Genomic DNA, 19,090 nt, shown 5'->3' on the forward strand with positions numbered 1-19,090 from the left:
GTTGATGATTATTTTGCAGTAATGGCTGGTGTTTTCTTGTTTAGGAGAGCAGAATTACATTTAACTCTAAGTACCGTAGGTACCTGTAGAATTTTTTGAGGCTTTGTGGGGAGAAAAAGATATCTTAATGCCTGTCTTTTACAGCACTGCCTTTCATGGGCTGGAAGAGTCTCATCTAGTCCAGAGCCTGACTGAAAAATAGATAAGGATGCATTTGTCTTTCATGAGAGATTTTTGCCTCTCAAGATGCCCCAACATGTTGCTTTATATAGTTAAGCTTTTCTTTAATGTGTTTTTCTTGGTCTGATGTTTGGGATAATGGCCTAACTGCCCATTACTGCTTATTCTAATAGGGTTCTGGAGAATAAATTACTTCTTTCTCTTCTCTGCCAGCCCCTAGGATGTCTTCTATGCTGCTTTTCCTTCAATTTGCTTTTTTAAAGTACATACATTTAGGGGTTTGAGTCATTTCATACAATTCATCTTTTGAATACCTTTCTTGAAACTTGTTACATTTATTGTGAATCTCTCTAATTACATGAGACTTTTTCTCAAGTTCAGTGTATGAAAGAGGATCCAGAGTCTAACAGAGACTACAGAATTGATTAAAGCAGGGGAATTAATTTGTAGCTGCATGCATGCTGTCTCCTATTTCAGGATCCTCTTCCAATCATTGTTTTTTCTCCCAGCACCATGAGTTATCTTACAAATTTTGTCATTAAAATGTTTTGAAGTCAAAACCACAAAGTGCTTTATAACAGCATAGACATCCATTTCTGTTTAATTCCAATAAAATAAACGTTATCACAAATAAAGCTGCTTTTTAGCCCTTGTTATTCACAAACTCTGCTTTTTTTTTTTTTCTCAGTTGTATTTTATGTCAGTAGGAATAATTGTTTGTCTCAAAAGAAAGTGTTTTTCAGTGGATGTGTGCAGGTCAGCTCAGTCTGATTTATACAGACCAGACTCAGATAAAAATGAATTAAAATGTTTTTATTCACTTCAGATCAGAATAGAGTGGCAGAATAAGCCTCTGCCTTCAGAACAGTCGCTTGGTAAGAGTGCTTTATATAATCTTTCTGGGTGAACTTGAGCCCTGAGGAAATTTTTGGTAGTTGCAAATCGGGTTTCTGGAGCTGCAAGCTCGAAAGAATGACCCTGCTGCTTTGGGAGTGAGTATTTCTGAAAGACTCTTCTGCACAGCTGAGAGCACCAGTGACTTTCAGTAGTGTGTGCTTTATCTGTGGGATAATTGGTGCTGCAAATAGCAGGAACACAGCAGAACACATCTCATTTTAGAGTGCACCTTATTTCCAAGCAGAGCAATGCCTGCTGGATTTTTCAGTTCTGAGGTGTGGATGTTTGAATGCAGTTTGTGTGTAATGAATCAACACTCAAATAATTAGTTTAATATAGTTTGAGAAGTGCAGTCTTTCTTAGCACCATCATCCATGCAGCACATAAAAATCTGGTATTTTTTCATTTTTCCACAGTCTCTCTAGCAATGACTCATTCCCATATGCCAACAATCCAGCTGGCTTTTTTTTCTTGAAATAAATTAACGTGACAGCTATCCTGAGAAATGAGCAACATTCCTGCTTTCTGCGTGTTCTCTAGAACACATCTTTTTTAGGAGGGTTATTTTCTGTCTTGAGATTTTAAATGCAAATACTGTGTGGCCTGATGAAGTAGGAGAAGGTTACAAAAAAATCGGTATAAATATGTCCACTAGGTCAGCTCTGTTAAGATTGTGCTTCTGTCCAATACTCAAGGGGAAAGAAAAGCTCCCTTTAAATAATCCTGGCTTACTTTTGTCTGATTTTTTTTTAAAGCCCTAAAATTGTCACTTCTTATGTGCTAGACAGAAAAGACTAATATGGATGTTTCTAAAGCAATTTACTACCTACCAGTCCTCTTTTTAATTAGGCAGAGAATAGACTTATTCTGACACCAATTTCAGGGCACACTGCAATTCTCTGCAGCTTCACTGCTAAAGCTAGGTGACATTTTAGGAAAGAAGAGTGGGAAAACTGAAATTAAAGGTATACCAAATTAGCATTTTAATTTAAAATATATCCCTGAGTTATAAAAAAATACTGTTTTGTCATTTTTTAAATTAATTATTTCACTTTAGAAATGCTAATGCATTGTATGCAAAAATAATAAAAAAATGAAAAGCATCTAAATTATTAAGAAACAAATGGAGAATATGGTAGTAGGGCAGACAATCAAGGCATTCCTACATATATTAAAATATCAGTTCAGAATAACTGCTATTAATTACATTAATTTCTAAATTTTAAATCTTTACCAGCTCTTTTCTGCTGCATTTCAGAGATTAGTTTCACCCCTTGAAGCTTTGATCTCTCATACCATTCCTGCACAGACTTGCACTTTTTTCTGTCATCTTTTTTTCTGACTTACTTTATACCAAATCATAGAAATATATTTTTTTTGTTTTCCTGCTTTCTGGTTTGGATTTCTGTTGCTTCACATTGCCGTCCTGATTCAGAAAACCTGCTTGTACTGGACATGGTTCCTCATATCCCTGTGAGCCATTAATGCTTCTTATCTTATATCTGAGTTCAGGAAAAAGAGAGCCAACAAAGCAGAGTCGTGCTCCTTACATATATTTCTTGACAACCTCCAGTAATGTTGCAGTTTTTCAGTAGTTTTCTCATATTTTTCATTCTCCTATACTCAAGTACCTGGCCAAAAGCTGTATGTTTGAGAGGAATTTTGTTTAAAGACCTGCCAAGAAATGAGAGGGCTTTTATTACTGAATGATTCATCAGTGCAGAACTTGTTTTGGTCCTGCTGGAGTATTTTGTGTGATGCAGAGATAATTGCCACTGTTGTAAAATATTTTCATTGAGAACAGTTGACAGAAAACACTGCACAGAAACTGATCTGTCAGCTTTGTTGTTTGGTGAATCATAATATGTTGTATATTTTGACTTTCTTTTTGTTTGAAATATCTCTGTGAAGGTTTAAAAAAACACATCAATTTTCTCAATTTGTATTTTGAAATACACAGGTAGCATTTCATAGAAGAGTTTAAAAGTTGCTGGGGTTTTATTTCTACTTCCCACATTATTGAATACTTTTAGAGAAAGGAGCAACATATAAGTAACATGTAAATTTATTTTGGGGACTAAAATCTTTTATTTTTAAAGCTGACAAATAGTTGAAGATAAGTTCTTTCACCTTTTGAGGGCTAAATTCTTTCACATTTAAAAGCCACAATCAGGTGTTTTACTGAACAGAATGTACATATGGGCTTGGAGCATGGGAAATGTTGAAAACTGTGAAAAATAACCATTTTTAATGGTCATTTTTGCAGTTACCTCCCTTCTCTGCCACCCATGAGGTTGTGTCCCTTCCTTAGCACGTATGAGCCCAGTGCTACAATGTGCAGAGTTTGTGTTTATAACACTATTACACATGATGTTTAATTCCTGTATAAGTCTTTTCTGCAATTTTGTTTGTAGAGGGCTGAAGAATGGTAGACTCTGGAGCCCTGTAATGCACTTCAGTGGCAGTGGTCAGTATGTCCAAGTAATTTCAAAGATTTGGCAGGCTGCATTTTGGAAACATAACTTCTAGAATCTCTGTCCTATAACATGTACTGCCTTCTTCATACTGACACTTTTTCTTGCCCTTTCATTTTCAAGAAATTAATAGGATTTTCAATAAAGGGTGAGCATGATTCCCTCATCCCAGGCTCTTTGTAATCCTGTGCCAGGATTTCTTTCTGTTGTGTATTGGTTGATGCAGGTAATTGACTTTTATGTTGTTTCTTCAAAAGTCTGTGACACAGTGTTTCATAAACAAATAAATGAGCTGACTGCAAGAGCTCAGCATATTAAACCATCTTCAGTGCTTTTACAGTAGGTCTAAAAGTCAGAACCTGGAGACTAAATCCAATTCTTTAAAGACAATGTCCTCTTCTGCTCTGATCTTGGCATGTGGTCCCTGGTTGCTGCATTTGGTTTGTGGTAATGGTTGAGAACTTTAGAGAACACATGGAAAATCCTCTCTTCTTCTGCCTAAATTCTACTCCAGACCCCTAGGAAATGCAGGTGGCCACTGTGGTGTTCCCATAAGCTCTACTTGGATTTTAAAGCATACTTTCATTCTGTAAGGACAAAATAAGCTCCAAGGCTGTTATTTGAATATCTGATATATCCTTGAGTTTGCTGTTCTTAACATCTTTGTGAATGTAATATGAACAGCATTGTTTGAAATGAAAATGTACCTTCAGTTTATATGTTCTCCACCGCTGCAAACAAAGACAAAACACATTTTAATTATCATAACTATGCACATATATGCACATTCTTATATATACATATGTAGTGAACCTACAGTAATTTTTTTTCTTTTTCAGGTGTATGCTAAGAGTTCTGGATTCCTTTGGGACTGAGCCAGAGTTTAACCATGCCCATTATGCCCAGTCTAAAGGCCACAAGACACCATGGGGAAAGTGGAACCTCAATCCACAGCAGTTTTATACAATGTTCCGTAAGTACCTCTGTGCTTGTGAATAATTTAGAGCTTTAAAAAGGAATGCTGTCATTGAGAAGATTTTTTTTCATTATGAAAGACAAATGCACAGTTTAATAAACTGCAACTGCTAAATGGGAAGATTTGTGGCAGTGTCTGTAGACTGTGCAAAAGCTCTGTTGTGCTTCTACCCAGCAATGAGAAAACAAAAATATTGAGCTAATATAAATAGTGATAGGGAACTTTATGCCCTGGGTACCTGTGGAAAGTGGTGCTTGGCTTTTCCCTCAAGTATTAGGGAGTTTGTTTTTGTTACTTCTGCTTTCTCTAATATTACTGTAAAGCAATAGATCTTTGAGGAACTTTCTAGGTTACATTTTTATAAACTCCTGCATTTCATCATGTTGAACTGAAATTTGGACTTAGGTATAGTGTTGTATTTCTAACTTTGTTCTTCAACAGCTCAACAGCACCATCCCTTCACTGTTTCTTTGTGTTCAGAATTTGAAAATGACCACTCAGTAGAATATTTTTGTCACTATTTTTTTGTGGCTTTGTAAAAAAATTTTACCTAGCTGGTTTTGATATTATGAGTATTTATCCTCAGCTAAACTGACTAATATTTATTTGCCAGCAGTGTACAAAGCTATTGTAAAATAAGTAGTAGTTTTTAGCTCTGCTGTAGATCTTTGAAGCATAAATATCTTTTGAAATGACCCCAGCCAAACCTAAAAAATAAACAAAACAGACACAAAAAAAGGTGCAAATTCTCTATAAGTTGGGTCAGATTAAATGATTAGTGTGACCTGGTCTATACCCAGTCTTTGGCTTTATGGCAGTAGGTTCCAGAATCAAGGGATCTGGAAGGGCAAGGGAGGCTCAGGGCAGAGCCCTCTGCTGTATGCAGAGGGTGCTCAGCCCAAGCCTGTAAGGAAACATTTCATGGTGAGCAGCCCACCTCCAGAGTCTGCTGCTGGTCCCTGTCTGACATGAAGACCAGGGCTCTGTTCTCTCTCATCAGCTTTCATCATCAGTCTTTGAAACTTTCCTGCTTTTCACAGCAGAATTATACATGCTGCTGTCGGGTTGACATGCTTTTGATTTCAGTTGCCCTGTAAAATTCTTGAGAGAGGCATATTTGGTCTGTCAACATTTGCTGTGCAAGTTTTTCCAGAGAAATATAAGTGAAGGTTGTTCAAGAGATAAAAGGCTGCATTCACAGTTGTTGGGAAGCGAGTAACAAAACATGTGGTGGTGAAATGTGACTTGAAAGTGGTTGCAGAGTTTGTGTCTGGGTATTAGTAAGCAGGGCTTGTTTTGTATCCACATTTGCTAATATTTATCAGTTTATGTCCTAAATGGAAAAGGAACTCAATTGTGCTTTGGTTAAGTTGTCCAACTGTTGGGAAATTCAGATGTGAGGCCTGTTCAAGATAGCACCAAGGGGGATGATGCACTCAGTGAAAATATCTGGATGAACACTGGTGGTACAGCTGTGTGTGCACTGCTCAGTCCCTCTCCGTGAAATGCAGAAGAAAGTAAATCTTGTCTCTAGAGATCTCTGTTGTGGCAGTACAGACTGCCACTGGTACAGTCTCTTGTGCAAAGAAAATTGCTTCATAATGAATTTGCCAAAGAGTATGACTGTATTGGAATTTTAATAAATAACCATTTCCAATTTTTACTGCTGGAAATGACTGCAGGTTTTCCTCTGCAGGAAAAGGGGTAAAAAGATTGCAGGAAAACTAATTCTGAAGCATGAGTGATTTCAGTGCTGTGGATTATTCTAGGATTTATTTTTCTTCTGCTTCTTTTTTTTTTTTTTACTAGGTGCAGAAGAGTCAATATGTTTTGTGATATTTAAAGTTTATATTTGTTGTTTTGTTCTCTGCTGCAGAGATAGCACCATCTTTGTGGCGTTGTGATTAATAGTGCATGTTATGCATCAGTAAAGATTTTATGGCAGATTGGAACCCTGGACAGCTTCCCAAGATCCCCAGACTCAATTATGTTTTGAGAACACTGATTATAAGGGCAGAAAATTATCCTGAGCAACAAGCAAGCCATATTCAAACCTGTGGCATATTACCAAGTGCCTGACTGTGCTCTGAGTTTCCCAGAAGCATGAGAGCTTTTCCCTCTTTTTATGTTTGCCATGTTTTTAATTCAAATACCTTCATGCAAAATAACAGCCCTGGTACTTCCAGAAGTGCGTGATCTTGCTTAAAAATCCATCTGAGTGTTGCTTCCTGTCCATGATGTTTGAGGCACTGAATTCCACCAGTTCTAAGTGCTGACTTTAACAAAAGGTTTATTTTTCTTTTGAGTGTGTACTGCCTTGCCTCTCCTTTGAATGCGGTCTCTCATCCAAAAATATGAAAGGATGGAAAAATGCCCCTTTTCAGACATATTTGAAATGTGCTGTTTGCTATGTAAAATTCTAAAAAGTCCTTGGGTCTAAGTGGGTGCCTGCTGTTGCTGAGGCATTTTTTGTGAAAAAGAGTAATTGTCATTTGAAAGACTAAATGCAATGGCAGAGGGACGTGTACACTGTGTATGGTTTCTCTGCTCTCCTGCATTATCCACTTGGCTGATTTTCAGGAACAAAAATGCAAAACCTCATAATTGCAATAGAATTTTTTTTAATAACTCTAGTAGAGGTTTAGCATTGCACGTATCAAAAATGCCTGGGGTGTTGTCTTTGGATTTAGGAGTTTTTTGTTTTGGTTTGGGTTCTTAAGCTTTTCAAAATGTGATTAATTGTCAGCTTGTGTGCCAGGATTTAACAGGAGGCCTAGAGAGGAGATCCTGCTGTTTATTGCAGCCTTTTTCTATGTGCACTTGTGAGGCTATGGCACTTTTTAGAGGCAAAAAACCCCCATGTGTTGGAATAGTTTTTATATAGTAGGGATGGATTTCCACCTGAGGCATTGAGTATTGGAGTCCATCACTGGAATTAAACACCCAGTCTACAAAAAAAACCAATCCAAAACAACAAAACCCCTTACTTTTAATGAGCCTAAATATCTGTGTCTTTATAGGGGGAAGAACAGTGACTGGCACTGCTGGAAAAAAGACCAAGAGGGCTAAAAATAATATAGAAACTATGAATAAATTGCATATCCTTTGCACACAGTCTTTTTTTTTTGCCTGAATTGGATTGAAAACAGTTTTGCTGACTTCACTTGCCACATTTAAATATTTTATGATCACTATGTCTGGGTGAATTAGGCAATGCAATTTGTATTCTGATTTGCATAGTGTGACTTGGTAGGCCAGTGATTAGCATGGGTACATAATACACAGAGAGTTGGGTGGTTGGTGTTGGTAATTCCAGTGTAGGAGGTGAACCCAAGAAATTGGCTAAAATTTATTTATGCCATTGAACAACATCCATTTTTGCTTGCATCTTTGCTAACAAGTATAAATCCAGGGGGTTTTCAAACTGTTGGTATTGTATCTCTGAGATTTGTCAAGCTGGAGTTCTTCTGTTTCTTTTATCTCTAATAATAAAATAAAGCTTAGCACACAGACAAAAAAGATCATTACCATTGGACTCAGTCCAGCTGCTGAGTTTTTATTGTCAGAAACAAGACAGAAAATAGCTGCTTACTCCAGTAGGCATATGGAGCAGGACTTAAAATTAATAAAAACTATTTTGGATAATAAAGCAAGGAAATGTGTCTTTCAGTACTAATAAGAAGGGAGGTGATCAGTTGCATAGTATGTTCCTTATAGCTTCTTTTCTGAAAACATTCAATCTAATGTAGCATTAACCAATATTTTCAAAGGTGCTGAATCTACTCTGTTTCTTACAGCTCACACTCCAGATAACAGCTTCCTTGGATTTGTGGTAGAGCAGCACCTGAATTCCAGTGACATTAAACACATTAATGACATCAAAAGGCAGAATCAATCTCTCGTTTATGGCAAAGTAGATAATTTCTGGAAGGTGAGTTTTTTATACTCATATGCTTGAGTAAATTTATGTTGATCAATAAAATAAATCATAATTTGAAATTTGAAAGTGTCCCATCTAAACCCATTAAGTTCTTTTTCTGGAAACAAATGTATTTGAATAATTAAATTGAACATTTTGAAGTCTTTCTGTTAAAGAAACTTCTGTCTAGATTGCTGTGGATCCTTTGCTATTTCTGTACACCTTTCTGGTAGAATAAAAAATGTAGTCTTAATGTCACAGTAATTTTAGAAAATGCAGAAGGCTGGTAAACATAATGGAAAATTTAAGGTGTGAACTTTCATTAATCATAAGCAAACCTGTCTTTCAATTACTTCTGTTCTTATATCTTCAAAAAATGTGCTGCATTTTGAGACGGAAAGCCTGTTTTATGAAAGGCTGCAGAAGCGTGCAGTCTTATTTTATCTCCCTGTAATTATATCAGAGTTTTGTTTCTTTACTATTGCCATTATTGTATTTTCTCTCATCTGCAGATGAGAGCAGCAGAATAACAACACCAAGATTTGGTGATGTTTTCACTAAATTAAAGTATATTGTGTTTTTAAGTCATAGTGCTCTCTTTTTCACCCGTTGTCCTTTTCTGTAGCTCCTTCTTCCAGGCTGACACACCTAGGAGTGTGTGTCTCATGCAGATTTCAAAGAGATTACTTATTAGTAACTGGATTTCTTCCAAGTTACCTCCAGCTCTGTGTGCCCAAATACTCTGCATGCCCATATCCTCCATGTGCCTTCCTTCCTGCCTAAAAAGACCTTATTTTTAAACCTCTTGTCAACTGAAAAAGGAACTTGTCAGTGCCATACATAGGGCCAAACAATGTGACAGTGGGAGACCACCTGGGTCTCACATTGTCATTCCTTTTCTCTTTATTGGCATGGAAATGTTGGTCATGCATTGTTTTTCAAACCACAGAAGCAACATTCATTCTGATGATTGAGATTATACAGAATAAATTCTCTAAAGATGATAGCTACAACTAAATGATCCATCTGTGAGACAAAAGAAAACTGAAACTTAGTAAAAACAGTGGAATATTTGCAGTGGTAGCAGAGCAGGTAGAGCTGGATGCATCTTGGCTACTGTGCTGAGAAAATATGTAGTAGATACATTAAGGTATTTATTTATTCTGTTTGGATCAGGTATAGAAGGACTTCGTGTACCCTTGTGTGCCATCTCTCTTCTCTACAGAGTGCTGGAGCAGAGCTGGAATCCTTTCTTTAAGTCTTTTTGAGCTTAGGCTCTTGTCCTTTTACATGTGACTCTACTTAGACTTTTACTTGTGACTGATCTCATTATCAGTCTCTCAAAAGCAGCAGCATGCAATAATCATCTAAACTTCCTGACCTGGTTTGCAGTGCACGTCAGCAGAAGGACCTGTTGAATACTAGTTGCATTTAAGGAAGAAGACAGCTCTTTAGTCACCAGGGTGTTTCTCACTGACATATATGTTTCTCAGTTTATTCCGTTTGTATGGATTCAGAAATATGTATGGATAGTTTATATGCCCAGAGGGAGATCTGTGATTAGTTTCAGATTCTGTATGACACACAGGATATTCATGGACTGATTAAGACAAAAACATGGCTTTTTGGGAAGGAATATCCAGTCTTGATTTTTAAATAGCACACAGTGGAAAGGCCACTGTTTCCTCTGGTGAAGTCCTCCAACAATTGCTTTCTCCCTTAAGACCTTGCATTATTTCTGCTACAGATTTCCATATGGTTGTTTCCAGTCTTAGTAGCAGTTATAAACTTCCTCAGCTGGCTTGATGATGCTTCTGTTCTGTTGCCCTGTAAGAATATATGGGTCGAGGTCAAAGTAACCCACAGTCATCTCCTGATAAGCCTGCATATGCTGAGCCCCTGAGAGCTTGTGCTTTCTAATCCTTAAGAGTTTTCACATGTCTGTTTTCTCTGAACCTTCTCGAGATTATTCACATTCCTCTTGAAAAGTGAATGTTTGCAAAGGGCAAGTGGGCCATACCAGCATCAAATCCAAAAGGAAATACTGTCTCATTTTTAGACAGGTCCCTTTCCACCATTAGGAACTCTCAGCCAAGAGCTTTGTATCATTTTTTAAAGTGCTGCTTTTCAAGTCACTGCTGTATTTTATCAGTATTTCCTATCTTGTTTTTTCCAAGATGTTTGATTTGGTATCTGGCCATGTTAAAATGTGTACTGTGTGCTGGTAACATCGAGCAGATTAAAACTGTAACTTGCAGATTGTAACTGCAGTCATGCTCATATGCACTCATATATAAAGTGCAAATCACTGCAGATAGACTTTGAATCAGTTACAGTGTGGGATTTCTTATCTGGAGTGATAAAATCCAATTCTTGTGATCAAGAGAAAGCCTGAACTAATCTTGTGTCTGTGTAATTTGCTTATTTCACGTTTCTTTCATTTTCCCTGTTCAGTGCTCTTTTCATCTGCCACCATGGCTTGTATGGAACCAGAATAATCTATTTATCCTGCTCCTGTTCTTTCTACTCAACATGGCCAATTAATGAGAAGTGTAATCTGCACAGAGTACATGTGTCACTGCTGGGGCTGATCAGTCATTAGAGGAGCACAGTGGGGAGGGGAGAGCGTTCCTCTCCCCAGACTTTGGTGATTTTGGGGAATAGCAGTGACAAATCAATTGTTTAATTTCAAACCAAGCAGGCTGAAGTGTGCACGGGACCTCTTCTCCCTGGGGCTGTACAAACCACCATGGCTTTACATAGCCATGGATATGGGGTTTTTTCTGTGCCTGAGCCCAGTGACATCCATCCCATCCCACAGTGGCCAAGTCTGGGTGCACCTCCTGAGGTCAGGAAGGATGTGTGGTGTAGAGGATGTAAGATAAATCTGCTTTATTTCCCTCTATAATAACTAAATATTTCCCTCTATAATAACTAAATGTTTCCCTCTGATAACTAAATCTGCCCTAGGTGGTTTGAGGATAACAAACAGGAGGCCCTAAAGATTTTTTTTGCCACATTTCTAAAGGTTATCTTTAGAGGTAAGCTATGAAGGGCAACATGTACCAAGTTTTGGGAAAGTGTTTGTTGGGATAAAAGGTTTGGGGTTTTGTTTGCGATTTTTGGCAGTACTAAGGAGTAGAGAGAGTCCTATCTATGCCAAAGTGGGGGGAAAAAAAGGAATTTATAAAATGTGTGTGAAACCCATAATGCTCTCCATTATCAAAGTTTACTTTAATTACAGAACATTTCAATTAAAAGAGAATGTTTGAAGCCTTTCATGTTGCCTTAGCTCTTGTTTCTAAGTCTTTTCTTTGTTCTTCTTCCTGCAACTTACTGTTATACTTTTCCACTAATTTGACCCTTTATCCTAGAGGAAAGAAAGAGTCAAGACTCATTTTGCTGTATTTGCTATTAATTTTTTTTTGTGGGTTGCTGTGAGAGAAGTCAGAAGGTTGCTTTTACCAGAAAATAGGCATCAATGCATAACATAAGTATATGATGACTGCTTTAGTATTTTGTCTGTTGGAACAAATATTGAAAATATTTGTATATTTAGAGGCAAAATAATGTGGGAGCTTTTTACTAAATGCTACTTGAAAAGCATTCTCCTTAAATATATACTGCCTGCATAGCAACTTTAGAAGAGCTGCATTGGAAATGGCTACCTTTAGCCTGTTCTCCATGGGAAAGCACATCACTGAGGCTGTTCACACTAATGTTCCCTTTGTAGCTCCAGGGAACACGTGATTAAATGTCATTTCCCCATCATATGCCCTCTTGCACGAAGCAGGAGGAAAGTCCCTTCCTTCTGGTTGGCTTTTGTACCTCATATTTAGCATTGTACGTTGAAGAAATATTTTATTTCAACTTTTAAACTGAAAGAAAAATAAGTAAAGGGACAGAAGTTCCTTCTCACCTTTTCTCCCACGTGGTCAGTGCACTCACAGACTTTCTTGTGGTCCTTCTATTTTGTGTTCCTCCAAATGTGCAGCAGCACTGGGGGCTTATCAGTTGATCAAAAGTCACCCCAGAGCCTGGCACCAGGAGCACTGTCCTGCCTTGTGCCACAAATCTAACTAATTGGAATGACCCAGACACTTTAGCTCAGCAGCATTTCTGAAATTCACCATTGCTTTCTGAAGGCAACATGGCTCAGAAATGAGTCAGTCAAAACAGATGAGTGCAGTAAATAAGCATACACCTTTAAAGGCTTACTCTTTAACATTTATTATGCAAATTAGAGTTTAATTTATTATGAATGAAGAAAAAAACCTTTTTTTTATGGATATTTACCTGCTAGTGATCAGCTTCTCGCTTAGCAGAGCTCTTCAGCTGCAAAATGAATTACTGAGGTCTTGCAGTACTGATTAACACAATCACCTACTGTTATTTGGTTAGGACAAAACCAACACAACCTTTTCTTCCTCTGGTCCCACTTCCTATTTTCATCTGTGCCCCTTCACTTTTCTTCTTCAGCACTTACAGTGAACAAGGATGTCTGGTTGCTTCTGGAAATTTCCATTCCAAGGACAGGAAATTACTGCTTAGGTGTTGGCGTGCATTGCATGACAATGAAATTGTCAAATCTTGGGAAAACCTCGGTGTTTAAAAATCCCCAAAGCTTCATGGATGAAAAAGATGAGGATAGAGAAGTGGATAAGGTTCTTCAAGCTCTGGCAGAAATCCTAAACCTTCACTGAGATGTTTTATTCATTCTTTGTGCAGAATTTATATATGTGCTAATGTGTGTTTTATTCAGAGATATATGGTGCCGAAAAAAGAAACTGTAAATGGACATTCAGGAAGAGCAAGAGCATGGCAGAGTTATATAATACTTCCCTTGCAAATTCTCTCTCTTTCCAGCTCTGCTAATTCAGTGTATTTCCTGAATCTGTTTCTCTGTTGATAAACTGTCTGTTCACACATTGTTGAGATCTCAGTAAGAGGTGATTTCAAAGTGTTTGTTTGACCAGGAACCTAGCAAACTTTGTTTTGCCTCTGCAGCTTTCTCTGTCATGGAGTCCCTCAAATCTCTGACTTGTTGCAGGAGAAATTGTTGACTCGGGCATTTTTCTAAACCTGTCCCCTATGAGCTTTGTTTGGATTTCTTTGTATAGGACATTTTGAATAGTCAGTCACTATCCACGTTCTTTATGCCAACTATGGGTTTGTAAACCTCTCTCATATTCTGACAAGTTGTCTTTTTCAAACTGAAGAATTGTTAAAGAATTTCTTGTAGATTTCTGTGTGTAGCAGTGGAAACTGTCCTGTGTCTTGGATCCTTCTTACCCCTCTCAGAGCACTGTCCAATGGTTTCAGCTTCTGTTTGAGAAAATGGACCAGAACTGCAGTGGTGTGTGAGGAGAGAGAGAGAATGGTTCAATAATATTCTCTTTATTTCTTAATTTCTTTCCAAAAAATTCCTATCATTTACTTGGTTAGTGAGTGGACTGATTACTACTGAACAATGGACTAATTTTTTCATGGGCCATAATCATGGGTTAGTATAATGCAAAGTCTTCATTGTTACCTCAGGGGTTTCCTGCCACACTTGAAGTGAGGAATGGTTTTCAACATATCTGTCACTTTGGTTAAATTACCAAACAGGTTTTATTTCTGTGAGAAGTCTATGAAGCAGTAGAGGAAGATGTTGGAAAATACTTTCAACTTCAGCACATAATCTATGATCCCCATATTCATGGTTAATGCTTAGTTTTGTACCATACAGTGCTTAATACAAATGCCAGAGATTAATGTGGCCTTGTGTTAACTCCCTGTGTCTGAGATTAATAAGTCTTGTGCCAGCTAATGCCTCCTTGTTTACTTGTATTAGTGATTAATATGTACTGGCTGATATCTTAGTTTTGAGAACAAGGATTGTGTGTTTGAGAAAAGAAGGATAAGAGAAGTACATTATGACTTGATGACATATTTGAGATACTCTCAAGGAGAAAATTTTCATCAAAAGAGCAGAACCATACCCAGACAAGTCCATGGCAATAATTAGCACATGTGCATGTATTCAGAAAATGGGATGAATATGCATTAATTTCAGGAATATAATCTGGTCTCTCAAGCTATTGAGCATGCATGCTTTGGGAGAATTCCCCATGCATCCAGTGCTGCTAATAAAGTAATGTCAGCTTTCTAACCTGACTAATTGGTTGGAGAGTTTATTTCCTGGGTTTTGGAGACAGCTGAATTTATCAGATGGTCTCTTTTCTAGTCTCTCTGTCCCTTAGATTACTGAAGGGGCTTTTTCAAAAGTTTTAAAACCCCAGGTGTGCAAAATTGATGTTTTTATCCAACATTTTGAAGTTAGTTTGAATTTTGTTACTGTCAATAATGACAGCATGCTTTTGTCACTTCTCTGTTCTCTTTCACATGATGACTGCTCATTCATAAGAGTGATTCCCAGTCTCTCCCCAAGAGCTTTAATTCCTTTAAGAACTTCAAAGAATTCCTTCAAGCTGATTGGCTTCTTTAGAAAATGCTACCAGTTTGGTGAGAGAGGATTTCCTTGGACAGGAAGAATTGTAATTATAATTTTGAGGGGTTTATGTGGTTACATAGTTAACTCTTTATTTAAATTTCAGATTATTTGGTCAGTGTAGAATTCATATTTACTAGTCATGAATCACTGAATCTTCTCCACATCCATTTATGAATTTGGGCCAAATTGATATTTATAAATTTGAAAGTTTCATCTTTGACTTTGAGGAGACTTAATCTACTCTTTGTGATTTACCTCTGTAAAACACTGTGTGCATTTGAATCTCTTAATATTCCCCAGCCTTTGTGCACTCTCCTAGCTCCCTGGTAGACAGGATTTTCATTATTCAGGCATGTCTTGAGAAGTCTTTGAGAGGGTGACAGTTCTCGAGCAGAGATTATGTTTGTGTCACAATCTTGATTGTCATACATTGCATGTACACTGCATTTTGGCTTACTTTTGACTTGACACTTCTACAGATAAGCACTCAGATGATAGGACTTCTCTACAGTATGCATTTAGGATATACACAAAGATGTATCCCAGTACTTGCTTTTCTGAATTACATTTGTCAAGCTTCATAAAACCATTGCCTTCTGAATTTTTCAATGCAAGGAAGTGAGGCTGGATACATGGGCTGTTTTACATATGTTTTGCAGTCCGAACTTTCAAGCCATAAAGCAGTTCAGGACTCTGAATCAAGCTCTTCTGTAATGCAGTTGGCCTCTAGTGATGCTTAATTTCATTCAGTGCTGAATTTTTAGTGTTCTGTGAGGGCACCCAAATGGTCAAAAATTGCAAAATGCTGTCATTACCTTGGACTGGCAAACTGTTGGTGAAGCAGAGTTGTTAATTACCACCAGGTACCACACTGAGAAAACTAAAAGCAGAGTTTAGTTCTTGATGAACTGTGTTTCCACCACATATTTTTATAGCTTTTATATTTAAATTATTCACCCACCAAACTTAAAATTTTACCTCTTCATGCTGTGTCTTCTTGTCAACGTTGTCCTGGGGAAAGACTTCTCAAACAGTTGTCACTTGATTTCTTTGATGAGAAAGGACTTATCATGATGCTTTTAAAAGTAGGTGGAAATGATTGATGAACAGTAATAGCAGTTCTGCAGTCAGTGATCAACAAAAAGTACTTTTCTGAATGGCATGTTTATTTTAGCTGCTGAAAAATTGTTTCAGAAAAGGTTATTGTAGCTGTTACTCACTGTTAACATTTCCATTTTGATTCTGAGGAGAAATTATTTGCCTTTTTTAAAATGTGGTTATCTTCCATCCTCTGAGTCTGGGTTTGCAGTGTGGACAGCAGGGTGAACAGTGCAGGCTGACACAAACTGCAGACAGTGTCAGGTTGGCATTAGTCCCAGCAGCTCATGGTCTTGTCTCTTTGAATGCATTGTGGAGAAAGCAAAGTTCAAGTGGTTTCAGATAAAAGAAAAACTCTATCTGCTCCCAAGTGAGCAACTCAGGAAGCAGATAAATAGTTGAAGGAATGTTAGTATTTTGTTTTCAGTCACATTTCTTTCTTTATTTACATGTAGCCTTTCTGTTTCTAAATGCCATTTTTTCACTCTGTCATTTTCTAATTCACTCTTTTTAATGCCTAGCATTTGATTATGTGTCCTGATCATTTTTCTGAGGTGGCTTTCTAGAATATATACTTTTATGATCCAAAATAACACTTGGCTGCAAGGAATGTGGAAATTCAGGATTACTTAATTGCAAAAGGAGACAAATGTTAGTCAGCTTTAGGTAAAGTATAAGGTGCTAATAGAACTTTTATGGTACTTTGTAGATGATTCTGAAAGCAGTTGGTTTTGACTCAAAGTAAGGAAATAAAAGTGTGAGATTTTGGTTGGATAAATTATCCATTTATTTGGATAATAAATGTTTCATTTGTGGTTTTAGACTCTGAATTGGGAAAGAAGTCAGTACTATGCCTAAGTACTATTCCCATTAAGGCTGTGCATGGTTAATGTCATTTTACAATAACTAAGTATTCTGTAAAAGGTTTGTAAAATTGTCATTGCAATCTTGGAAAAAAGTGCAATTTTAGGTAATCTGGGTTTTGTTCTTTCTAGCTGCTTTTTGCTCAGTTTGGGTTTTTTTTGAGTTAGAGTGCATTTGTGTCACCAGGGTTTGTGTCATGAGCCAGTAAAATCTGAGGCAAGTGCCTTGGTGGTGTTGCTACAGGTGGATCATGTCAGTAGCACCTGCTGCTTCCTCCTTGCCTTCTTTTCCATTCAGAACCCTGAACACTCCAAAGATCTGGAAGCATTAAAAGCCAGGCAGGCAGGATTAAGGTGTCCTCTGGAAACAAGACCAGGCCACTCCTTTTATATTTGTCATGTTCATTTCCAAAGAAAAAGTTCTAAATGGATTTTCTCTTGACAAAGTGTATGAGTTTCTCACAGTTTCTAATTATGGTATTTTAGCAATTATGTCAGGAATATCTCTTACAGAGTAATTCAAATTTGAAGCAAAAAATAGAGCAAGCTTTTAGTTTTTTTGAATAATTTGTGTTAATTAATAACAAGAGCAGCCACATTGAAGAAGAAAGCATCTTTGTCTTTATCTGTTGGCTGGTTTATGTAACACTTAGCCAGGACAGTGTCTGGCTGGTGCAGCCTTGGCAGAGCTGCCAAAGGGACATTCAGGGGTGGCTCAGCCCATCCTGCCCAGCACAAGCAGGGTGAAAGCAGAAACAATTGTTACACACATCAAACACACTCTGCAGCAATGAATTCAGCAAGGAAGCTGGAAGAAATAGCACTCATCCACCTGGGTGTGACACCTGCTCCTCCAGGGTTGGAAAAGACAGGACTTTCACCAATCTACTTGTCCTTTGAATGAACTTCAGTAAAAAGGTTGGCCAGCTTTCACAAAGGGCTGTGCAGGAACCATGCACAGAATTTACATGACAAAAATAGTGAGTGAAAGTAGAATTGGTAAAAACTCGCTTGCTGCCAAGAAGTAGAGCAACTTGTTGCCTGATTTTAGAGCTATTACTAAGACTATGTGCAAATATTGAGGGAAAGTCTTCTGATCTGTGTTGCAGACTGCATGTAAATACAGTTTTCTGCTAATTGCCTTGGCATGCCAGTAGTCTTTAAAACTTAAAAAAAACATATGGCATTGAAAATTAAAGTAATTCTTGTCTTGTGTGCAAACTAGGATGGTGTACTATTTTTTCTTAATTTATTTTAAATGCAACATTAAAGCCATTGCTCTTCTCTGGGCCTTTTCCAAAATGCCTTTAAAGCTTCAGGTAGGCAGAACATTTGTAGGTCTCCCATGGAACTCAGACACTGGCTATTTAGATAAAGGGGTGTGTTCAGTTATTCAGTTGGCAAGACTGCATCTTACTGAGGTGACATTCACCCTTTTCTTCACAAAGATAATTATTTTGCATCTTTGACCAAAACAGTGAAAATTTGATATTTCAAAATGGGTTTTTACTATTTTTAGGCCAAGTATTTTTTCAGCATACTGAGATTACAGCTGTGTGATGGCATCCTGGTTTTTGTCCAATTAGAAATTAAGAGGGCTCTGGTTTTAATTTCTTTATACCTCGACTGTGAGTGAAAAAGCTGCAGTTTTCTTCCAGTTTAGTAGAAAACCAAACTAATAATGTAAGGAAAGATCAAACATTACAGAAATCAAATAGGAATGAGTGAACTTCTTTCCCTGGCTTTGGCTTTTGTGGTTCAGGAGATAAAAAACCAGCTCTGATTAAATATTGCCACTTCAAATTCATAACAACTGAAAATATTTTTTCCTTGCCATTACAGGATAAGAAGGCTTATCTGGATGTCATCCACACCTATATGGAGGTCCATGGAACTGTTCATGGGACAAGCACCATGTACATTCCTGGCTATGTAAAGAACCATGGAATACTCAGCGGGCGGGATTTGCAGTTTCTGCTGAGGGAAACCAAAGTAAGTTTGTCAAGCAGGAGTGGTGGCAAAAAATATCTCCAAGTAGAGGGTGTCTGAAGTGCATGCATTTCACCTCCTATGAATAAGCTCCTAATTTAAAAGCACTGGAAAAAAATTATCATGTGTAAAGGAGCTTAAGTTGTGTTCTGTGTGCCAAGAATACATTTTTCATCATGTCTCTGTTTGGTGGATTGA

The 19,090-nt window shown here is 37.5% G+C and overlaps 1 protein-coding gene across 7 annotated transcripts in view; it reads left to right on the top strand.

Moving 5' to 3' along the window:
• The window catches only part of MGAT5 (alpha-1,6-mannosylglycoprotein 6-beta-N-acetylglucosaminyltransferase), a 111,128-nt gene that overhangs the window by 70,849 nt on the left and 21,189 nt on the right, over positions 1-19,090 (top strand). For all 7 annotated transcript variants that reach the window (XM_030952887.1, XM_030952886.1, XM_030952888.1 and 4 more), the window contains 3 exons: positions 4,391-4,524; positions 8,325-8,458; positions 18,746-18,895. In XM_030952887.1, coding sequence (XP_030808747.1) covers positions 4,391-4,524; positions 8,325-8,458; positions 18,746-18,895 — 418 coding nt within the window. The remainder of the gene's footprint in view (positions 1-4,390; positions 4,525-8,324; positions 8,459-18,745; positions 18,896-19,090) is intronic.

Source organism: Camarhynchus parvulus, chromosome 7 (genome assembly GCF_901933205.1).
Source record: "Camarhynchus parvulus chromosome 7, STF_HiC, whole genome shotgun sequence".
NCBI lineage: Eukaryota > Metazoa > Chordata > Aves > Passeriformes > Thraupidae > Camarhynchus > Camarhynchus parvulus.